Raw genomic sequence first — 10813 nt, forward strand, 5'->3', positions numbered from 1 at the left:
CATAATTGCCTCAGGTTAAAGGTCATCCATTCAACATAGCTTAGTTTAACCTTCCTCACTTACAAGGGCAGGGGTATCTATCTGAAAACAGAGAAGAAGTGGATGGGCAATGCTGTCCTTAGACTGTTTTGTTGTTTAGGCATGAACCTAAAAATCTCAGGCTGGCATCTAGGCTTCAGTTCAGTTGCTACAAGTCTGCAATACCAACAAAGCATCTGGATTCAACAACAAACTTTTCCCTTTACCGGCCTTCATTTAAAACGGCTGTTGGCGTTCATTTAAGCTGCGGTTCCACGGCTGCTGCCAATGTGAGAGTTATGAATGGGGAAGCGCGTACACACACACACAATAAACTCAGGGTCTACTGAAGGATGTTAATCTGTTATCTCAAATTACATACACACAGGAATTCATACATTCCTTAAAGAGAGACACACACACACACACCTGTAATGGAGATGCCTCCCTTCCACAGCTCAGCACAGAGAGGAAGTGGATTTCTGAAGAAATGCTTCCTAAAAATCAAGTAAACGTGACGCCTTGTATTTTAACAGAAACACTGCTGTTCTCGCTGTTATACATTGAGTGTGCAAAACATTAAGGACACCTGCTCTTTCCATAACATAGACTGACCAGGTGAATCCAGGTGAAAGCTATGATCCCTTGGAGATGTCACTTGTTAAATCCACTTCAATCTGTGTAGATGAACGGGAGAAGACAGGTTAAATAAGGATTATTAAGGCTTGAGACAGTTAAGACATGGATTGTGTATGTTTGCAATACAGAGTAGGAGCCAGGCACATCGGTTTGTGTCAAGAACTGCAACGGTGATGGGTTTCCAAGCTCAACAGTTTCCCGTGTGTATCAAAAATGGTCCACCACCCATAGGACATCCAGCCAACTTGACACAACTGTGGGAAACAATGTAGTCAAATATGGGCTAGCATCCCTATGGAACGCCTTCGACACCTAGTCGAGTCCATGCCCTGATAAATTGAGGCTGTTCGGAGTCCAAAAAGGGGGTGCAACTCAGTATCAGAAAAGGTGTTTCCAATGTGTTGTACACTCCGTGTATAACCCTTTCAGGGTAGTCATAGGTAAAACACCTACTGGGTTCACACACTTCTGCTTTCCTAATGTTCAAACTACTATTAAAAAGATCAACGTAAAAAACATTTTGTGGTCTTAACCCTTTTTGGAGGACTGAGGGGAAAGGTCTTTAAGCGCAAAAGCAAAAACGCAACGGAACAGTACAACAAGCGCAGTCATTGTGTTTTCATTTGAAGAGAGAGAACTTATGAACAAGAGAGAGAACTTATGAATTGTACCTTTAATATTTTTTATGGATTGTACCTTTAATACTTCTTATGGATTGTACCTTTAACATTTCTATGTTCAACATGTCAGCATCTCTGAAATGCTGTGGTCTGTGACTGGTAATAGGAGCTGTTAGGTGATCCTCAGCAGAGGTGAAATGGCTGAATGGACATTTGGATTTCACTGCATCATCCCCTCAGCATCCTCCACAAAGACACAATTACTGGACACCAGGGAGAAAAGGATGGAGATTGGATGACCACAACGCAGTCAATCTGTCATCAAAACTGCATGCAACCTTTCACTTCAGCTAACACTGTAGGCTACATTCATGATATACACTGAGTACTCAAAACACATCAGTATAGATTTGATTTTTTTATTTAACCTTTATTTAGATGAAGGGGAGGAGTCAATTTAAAGGATTTGTAAGCCTTGAGACAATTAGGACATGGATTGTGCGTGTGTGCCATTCAGAGTGTGAGACAAAATATTTAAGTGCCTTTGAACGATGTATGGTAGTAAGTGCACCGGTTTAAGTCAAGAACAGCAACGCTGCTGTTTTCCACTCTCAACAGTTTCCCCATGTGTATCAAGAATGGTCCACCACCCAAAGGACATCCAGCCAACATGACATAACTATGGGAAGCATTGAAGTCAACATGGGCCAGCTTCCCTGTGGAATGCTTTTGACAACTTGTAGAGTCCATGCCCAGACGAATTGAGTCTGTTCTGAGGGCAAAAGGGCGTGTGGGGGGGGGGGGGGAGCAACACAATATTAGGAAGGTGTTCGTAATGATTGGTATACTCAGTGTAATAATGTAACTGTTGTGTGTGTGTGTTTAGCCTTTTCCAGATTCTGAATAATACTCAGGTCTTACTCGCTACTCCGTTATTGCTTAGTATTTGAGAGAGGAGGTGAGATAGACTTACTGGAATCTCAACTGTGACATCATCAAATGTCCTCTTCAGCAGGCCCGAATATGTTCAAATCCATCCTCTGGCCCCTTTTACAAATCCTTCTTTGGAGTGATCACTTACCTAACATAACTGAATTGGCTAAAGTTTACGCTTAGACCAAACCAGTCATGTCAGATTAGTGATGATTACTTACTTCAAAAGGAAGAAGGCAGAACAGAGAGATGCATTTACCAAGTACTGGAAGAGGGCCTCTCCTTCTCTCTGGTCAGCGTTGCAGAAGGAAGGGGATATTGATGGCTTTTTATTTCTCTGCTTGGCTAGGGTTCACTTTATTTCAGTGATTTCGGAAGTGTGAGGACACTGGCGTAAACACTGGAAGCGCAGTGTAAACTAGGCCTTCCTGTTGTCTCTGTTACTCTGGGAGAATTTGGACAGGGAATGCGTGTCTCTCCGCTCAGCTCTGGCTGAGACATACTTGCATAAATAAACAGGAATAAACATGGTTCTCCCTTCCCCATTCTCGCTATGTCCTTGGTCTGTGACCTCTCAATCAGCGTGCGTACACACACAGATAGGAGTGTCCCTGTACACAGCAGACTCCAACAGGCATTCACACAACCCTTGACACTATGTGCTCTGTCAGATAACGCCCCTAGTAACTCTAACATTACCAGGCCAAATCTAAACAACTAAGCACTCAATGGATCCAATATACAACACACTGAAATCAGCAAAGAATCGTGAAAGAAAGCTCAACAGTCGATCAGTTGTTATGGCGCCATCTTCACCAAAATCTTATACCACAGCTCTTCACAGGGAAAATCTATGTTGATCACGTCTGCCAGCGATGTATCAGATCATGGTTTACACTGTGCCAAGTTGCAAACCCGTATGCTGGCTCGGATATAGAGCAGCTGTGATGACAAGAATGTCATGGGTTGTCATACCATGGGTTTGAACAGCGGCGAACCGTGACTATAAGACCTAAGCATTCAGAGGTACCAAAAATATTCTAATACTTTGTATCCCCCCCAAAAATAATCAAGAACAGAAAACATAGCATCACTTGATGCGTCCGATATTATATATTCTGTAGTCGGGCCCTTTTTATTTCTAGTGAAGGAGGAGCAATGCTTTTTAATGACATTATGAAACAAACAGGCCATGCTTCAGGCTGCCACACACACAGAGATAGAACCGGCATGGACACAACACGTGACACCCAGCATAAAATAATGCGACCAGCAAAACAAAAAAAACACACTGTTTACACAACCTATGGTAGCATAACACCACCATCACCAATAGTGACAACCAGTGGCAACCCGTCATTCAGGGCAGGGCCCCACCCGTTTTGAGCCGCACATTTTTAGCAAAAATAAAATACATTTTTAAAAATTGTGGGGAGGGGGGGCTTGCCTGTTTTGCATGTTATTGTGGCATTAATATGTGTCACATATCAATTTGCAAACAATGTAAAAAAATAGGATATATCATTGAGTTAATAAAGCTGCATATAAACATGGTCTCTTTTTTGTTTTCTTGAGTAAGGCAGCTCCAAAATGCATGTGTTTCAACCTAGCTCAGTGTTTTCTGTGGTAGTGGGGCAAGCCAGCAGAAAATATGGAGCGTTGCACTGTGATTGACTCAGTGTTTTGTCACTCGTGGGGACTTTACGTCACTGCCAAGTGTAAGAGCAGACCTTGAAAATTCTAGCCATTCGGATGTTACATTAGAAGTGCCCATCCAAGAAAGCTTAAGGTCGTTGGCCACAGATAAAATGACATCAAATCACGTTATATGTACAGTAGCTTTGATCGGACTGATCATGTCAATCATACTTTCACAATCTTAGCTAGCAGTCATCATCATGAATCAAGTTGACAATCTACTGGCAAATCCTTTTTAATCCTTGTGAAATTAAGAGAAATAATGAAGAGAAATTACAGATCAAATGTATCGGTGCTCATCGGCCATTGGACAAATTACACAACAAATTACACAACAAATTGGAAATCGCAAATTCAACGAGTGGTTTGGAAGGAATCAGTGACAGTGGCTGTGTGGTCCCAAATCTGTGATTAAGAGGCTCTTTTCCAAATTTGAAATGATAACCATTCAACATTGGCCATGATGTCAATGAAGCATGATTTGTACCACGCTCAAAACAACTGTTAACTCGGAACTGTGAAGTCTTGAACTCTGAAGTCAAGTCAAGTTAACTGGGAAGTTGGGAATAAACAAGCTCTGACTGGGAAAATACATTTTGAACGGTCATCCAATTTGGAATTGTAAATCCAGTTGTTTTGAAAGCACCATAAATCCAGAGAATGACAGACTTTGATGACAAAATTTTCCCACAAAAGGACCGCCGCACCACCTTCCTGTTCAAGTGAACACAGCACAACAAGGTGAGTCCAAAAATGTAACGTTATTGTATGCTGCTTCATAAATTATGTAATAATGCCAGGGACATATGTATACTGCAGCTAAGGAAGTAATACTAGGTGTATGTTGTATAGTAAGATGTTAGTGGCCCATGTGCCACACCCTAATAATTTGGTCTATTTACCCCTCTTAATTTCACGTATTGTTCTACTGTAGCCTATAATCTATTTTAGAGAATTGTAATCATTGAATATTGTAAGAGCTTTCAATTTCTGCTTATATGCCCCCTTTATTTATCCTAAGGTTCTGACTTGGTGTACAAGGAAGAACACTGTAAGAACAGCCCATGTTCTGAATTCTGTCACTGTACATTTCAAAAATGCTAAACAAATAGTTATACTGTTTAACGTCCGTCCTAGCTCGCTCATAAATGTCTTAATCTAAATTATCGATTGCCACTTATCCGCTTGTCATCCCCTTACGCCATAGTTTGTACATCTCAACTGTCATTAGAAACCACATTTGTTTAATCAAGTCAGCCATATCAGCTGTTTCTTTTTAAAAGCAGTAAATGAGGCTGAATGAACTGTTTCGGTGCCAGACAAGGCTCCACTGATAGCCAGGTGTAGCAGTAGTAAGATGTTGGGACTGCTGTTGGTACAGCTTTATGAAGGCCCTAACAGTTTGTGGGCACCGTTTGTCACTATTATAGTGCAATTAATGTATTGTTTAGTGTTGTGGCTTTACTGGCATGCATCCAACTTGTTTTTTTTGCCCCACCAAGATTTTCATGCTAAAATCACTACTGGTGACAACAACAAGTGTCACATCGAAGGTGACAGGTTTATGTTGCTGAAAGGACAGTGACCGTTATACCTGTGCACTCCATGGCGCTGAAGGAGAGACAGTTTTGTAAAACACATAGACACGGCTGATAGACAGGTAACAGCAGTCACACAGAGCATGAAATAATTATAAAGAATACACAGCCCATTCACTCCAGTAGGCCCCATGAAATCATAACAATACAAAAGCACAACCATTTCATTTAAAAAATGAAATGAACAAACCAGCTTTTACTTCCCATTGCAAATATATTTCCGTCACACTAACCAGTGATCTAAAGTTTAAATGGAACAATGTTTCACAGTCATTATTTTCAAAGGGATACCTAACAGCACGTGAGCTGCATAAAAAAAACAGTTCCACTCACCAGATGATAATTTGTAAACAAAGGTTGAAAGTTAATCTTGAAAAGGGTGTAGCTAACAAATTAGCTACAACATCCACCCTGAAGATGATAACAGCTGCTGCTGCAGCCATCGCCATTGTTACAGTACTACAACACAAGCTAGCATTTTCAATATCACACTACTACAACACAAGCTAGCTAACGATACTAGCATTAGCGTGGGAAAACTACTGCTTCCTCCACTGATTATTTTCTCTTGTGCTCTGTCGTTACGTGTCTCTCCAACCCTGTTCCTGGAGAGCTACCGTCCTGTAGGTTTTCACTCCAACTCTAATCTAGCGCATTTTATTCTAATTATTTGCTGGTTGATAAACTGAATCAGGTAAATTACAACTGCCGCTGGAGTGTAAACCTACAGGAAGGTAGCTCTCCAGGAACAGGGTTGGAGAGCTCTGGCCTAGACACATTACTTTTCTGTTTTTTTGCCATTGAAAGTCAAAATGTGATTGGGTCATTCCACTGTCACTCCAAATTCTGCTCCAATACAGTTGAATGGCAGAGGCCTTCTGTCCAGCTTCTGAAAGCCTAGCCAATGGCTGGCTGAGCTATCTAGATTGTTCGACCTTGAGACCACCAAAGAGAATCCTGATTACATATTTTCTTTTTAGTATTAACCCTTCTCTTTCCAATACAAACTGAAGAGATTAAATCAGAAGATCATTACAATTATTGTAAAGATGAAATATACATTTAAAAATATAAATATATACACACAGTACCCAATAAGCGCAAACCAGATTGTATGGCGTATCGCTGCAGAATGCTGTGGTAGCCCTGCTGGTTATGTATTCCTTGAATTCTAAATGAATCACTGACAGCGTCACCAGCAAACCACCCCAACATCAGCACACCTCTTCCTCCATGTTTTACGGTGGGAACCACACGTGGAGATTATCCGTTCACCTACTCTGGTAACTCTACTGAATTTATCCTCTGCGGCAGAGGTATCTCTGGGTCTTCCTTTCCTGTGGCGGTCCTCATGAGAGCCAGTTTCAATATAGCGCTTGATGGTTTTTGTGACTGCACTTGAAGAAACTTTCAAAGTTCTTGAAATGTTCCTCATTGCCTACCTTCATGTCTTAAAGTAATGATGGACTATCATTTCTCTTTGTTTATTTGAGCTGTTCTTGCCATAATATGGACTTGGTCTTTCACCAAATAGGGCTATCTTATCTATACCACCCCTACCTTGTCACAACACAACTGATTGGCTCAAACGCATTAAGAAGGAAATAATTTCCACAAATTAACGTTTAACAAGGCACACCTGTTAATTGAAATGCATTCCAGGTGACTACCTAGTGAAGCTGGTTGAGAGACTGCCAAGAGTGTGCAAAGCTGTCATCAAGGCAAATGGTGGCTACCTTGAAGAATATATTATACATAATATATATATACATAATATATATTATATATATATATATATATATATATATATATATATATATATATATATATATATATATATATATATATATATATATATATATATATATATATATATATATATATATATATACACATAATATATATACATATACATAATATATATACATAATACATAATATGCATAATATATATATATACACACACACACACACACACACACACACACACACATCCTTAGGCCTCGCGGTTCCCCACTGGGTTTTAATCTTCTTGGATCACCTGAGGACTAGTTGCCAAATACATGACCTGTGCTATAGAGATTATGATTGATGCTCTGATTTTCTTTGGAATCATCTGTGATCTGGTGTTTCTTTACACTGTAATAAGATAGTTTCAACCAGCATTTCAAAACAACAAAGGACCCTTGTACAGAAGTGGTACACTGACTGCAAACATCAGTCTCTGTCTGTGACCCAATGCAGCCCAAGGAACCCATAGCCACATTACACCATGCACAACAGTGTGTGGGTGTGTTTCTCTGAGTAAGAGCAACACAGCCTGGTCAGTTTCTGTAATATTTATTCAGATAGACGGAAGCTTGCAGCATTAACACGAGATAAGAGCCAAAACATTCTCATTAGTAACCTAAGGCAGTGTCATTAATTTCAGCAGTTCGATCAGTGGTCGAGTCTAAAGTGAAGGTATACGCGTATTTGTTTGATCAAAGAATGTCAACAACAAAGCAGCCCGACTCTAAAACTGTCCACCTGCTGAACACAGATGCAAACAGTCGGTAAATATGAAATTGACAGAACCTAAGTGTCCAATCGCAGGGTTGTTTGGGGTCGCGAATTGGAACAGGCTGCATTTCGCTGTACGGAGACCACCATGGCAACTTAGATTCAGATCACGTCATTTCTTCATCATAAATGTGCCAACTGAAGCAAATGATCATCAGATCAGAGTTTGACCCCAGTTCTAGCAATGCTGAATGGTTACAGTTTCATCGCTGCTCAATAGTCTAATCATAAATCACGCAGTCAACAATTTGATTTAGATGTTTTGTTGCATTTGAAGACCTTTGCCCACACCGTAACGTAAGAGCTGTCAAACTGATATTAGGCCTGGAAATAGGCTATGGAAATCAATGGAGATAAGGAGAAATAATATACAGTTTAAAAGCATAGAATTAACCAATAAAACATGTTGTTTGATATTGATGATGATGATGATGAATGTTATAGGCTCGATTGAAGAGCATAGCATGTATAAATATCATGTTCTCAGCCAAAGTAGATTACATCACTGTAGCATTCGCCACATGGAATTCGAAACCACTTCTATGCGTAAAAATTGTCCAGTAATTGTATTAGGCTGAAAACCTACCTTCTCTTGCTTTTAGCAGTACCGTATTGGCCACAATATTCTCCAGTTCCATCTAAAATTCTTTGATATTTGCTGAATAGATTAAAAAAAGAAATCGACAGCAACACCTCGCTCTTCACGGATGAATTGCTTTTCGTTTTATTCCAAATCCGAATAAAATGTATACATTTCAAACTCGTTCACGGTCTACACACTGGATAAAGGAGAAATCCTTGTAAAATTAACTAGGCATGGTTCATATCGTCGGCTCCGAATGCAGCGTTGGGAGGGCATTTCCATTCCAATTCCGAAGACCGTTGTGTTTCGTGCGTAATTTGGCGCGGAATCCCATCAAAGGATAGATCACGGTTGAGCCATCAATACAGCCCGAGACCACGGCAAGACCTACATCATTTAGTAACGCATTCCTAACAGCGGCTGAAGCACAGCACAGTAGCACTGGGGGGAGTTGGTGAAGTGTACTAGAACATCAAGGTGCTCCCCCTCTCGGTGCAAAGGCTTAATAAAAAAATGGGCTTGTTTTTTTCTTTTGGTTTGGCCAACAATATCCCCCACGTTTGGCAGGGGGGCTAAACGCACAGCCTATATAAATTGAGTGATTTGTAGTAGGGGTTCGCTAATCTTCAACCGCCAAATTGGTTCCAATATTCCATTCCACCGCCCGTTGCACACACATCCATTCGGAATTGGCCCATGACGTATGTACGTTAATAGAGTATTGGTTTCCACTAACTTCTATACCCACAAAGTCAGATTCCACTGGCACAAAAGTCAAATTTGCAACAAAAATTAGCTTTTTTGTCTTCATTTAAGGTTTAGAATAAGGTTTGCAATTTTAAGAAGATACATTTAAGAAATGCGCAGGGTTTATTACTTGTGGTTAAAGACACGTATTATCCTTTATATTGACCAGATACTCAAGTGGCCGCTCAAACATCGGAAATATTTTAATTTTTTTCAAAAATGGAAGTCAGTTGGGAGGAGTCAAGATCAGGTGGGACCATTCTAGCCAATGAGAGGGCAGATATCGGGTGAACAACAGGCACAACTCCGATGTAAAGTTTTTTTTTTCTCAAAGTTGCCCGGAAGTCACATGTTCTACGTATATCAGGACACTCATAACAACCTAAGCATAACGAAATTTATATTCGACCAAATAAGCCACACGTAGCAAATAAGCAATTCAATGTTTTTGTTCACCAAATTCAATACTCTCTCATTGACTTCCATACAAAAACTCCTCGCTTGATTAGTGAAGGGAAAAAAACGTCACCTGCTGGAGAAGACAGATTTTGGGCCCAATTTTCCCTCTTCGCCTCTTCCTCTCTGGTATAGACGCTAGTGACGACCATAGCGTATCCGTGTCTGGCTGTCATATGCTGTTTTTCATATGACATGGTTTGGTTAAACTAACCTAGTTCTATTTAATTGACATAATTATGAAAAACTGATTAAATACAAAATCGTATGATCTCAAGATCTCATAGACCTACCAGTATTTATATATATATATTTATATACCAATATTTATACCATTGGTGATGCTCTGCCTGTCTACAATAGGTTTATATACACTGAACAAAAATATAAATGCAACATGCAACAATTTCAAAGATTTTACTGAGTTACAGTTAATATAAGGAAATCAGTCAATTGAAATACATTAAGTAGCCCCTAATCTATGGATTTCACATGACTGGGAATCAGTGGTGTAAAAATACTTTAAAGTACTACTTAAGAAGTTTTTTGGGGGTATCTGTACATTACTATTTATATATTTTCCAACTTTTACTTCATTAAATTCCTAAAGAAAATAATGTACTTTTTACTCCATACATTTTCCCTGACACCCAAAAGTACTCATTACATTTTGACAGAAAAATGGTCAAATTCACACACTTATCAAGAGAACATCCCTGGTCATCCCTACGGCCTCTGATCTGATGGACTCACTAAACACACATGCTTTGTTTGTAAATTATGTCTGAGTGTTGGAGTGTGCCCCTGGCTATACGTCAATAAAAATACAATTAAATTGTGCCGTCTGATTTGCTTAATATAAGGAACTTGAAATTATTTACACTTTTACTTTTGATACTTAAGTACATTTTAGCAATTCCATTTACTTTTGATACTTAAGTATATTTAAAACCAAATACT

The 10813-nt window shown here is 39.6% G+C and overlaps 1 protein-coding gene across 3 annotated transcripts in view; it reads right to left on the bottom strand.

Moving 5' to 3' along the window:
* The window catches only part of LOC135544489 (G protein-coupled receptor kinase 5-like), a 77531-nt gene extending 68400 nt beyond the window's left edge, over positions 1-9131 (bottom strand). The window contains exon 1 of one of the 3 annotated variants that reach the window (XR_010456342.1): positions 8654-9131. Coding sequence is in view for 1 of the 3 variants with exons in the window: in XM_064972143.1 (XP_064828215.1) it covers positions 8654-8705 (52 nt within the window). In the remaining 2 variants the exon portion in view is untranslated. Of the gene's footprint in view, positions 1-633; positions 680-8653 lie in introns of those variants that run through there. The other 2 variants (XM_064972143.1, XM_064972155.1) reach the window with 2 other exon arrangements.
* Positions 9132-10813: the final 1682 nt, after the last annotated feature.

The sequence above is a fragment of the Oncorhynchus masou genome, chromosome 1 (genome assembly GCF_036934945.1).
Source record: "Oncorhynchus masou masou isolate Uvic2021 chromosome 1, UVic_Omas_1.1, whole genome shotgun sequence".
NCBI classification, from domain to species: domain Eukaryota; kingdom Metazoa; phylum Chordata; class Actinopteri; order Salmoniformes; family Salmonidae; genus Oncorhynchus; species Oncorhynchus masou.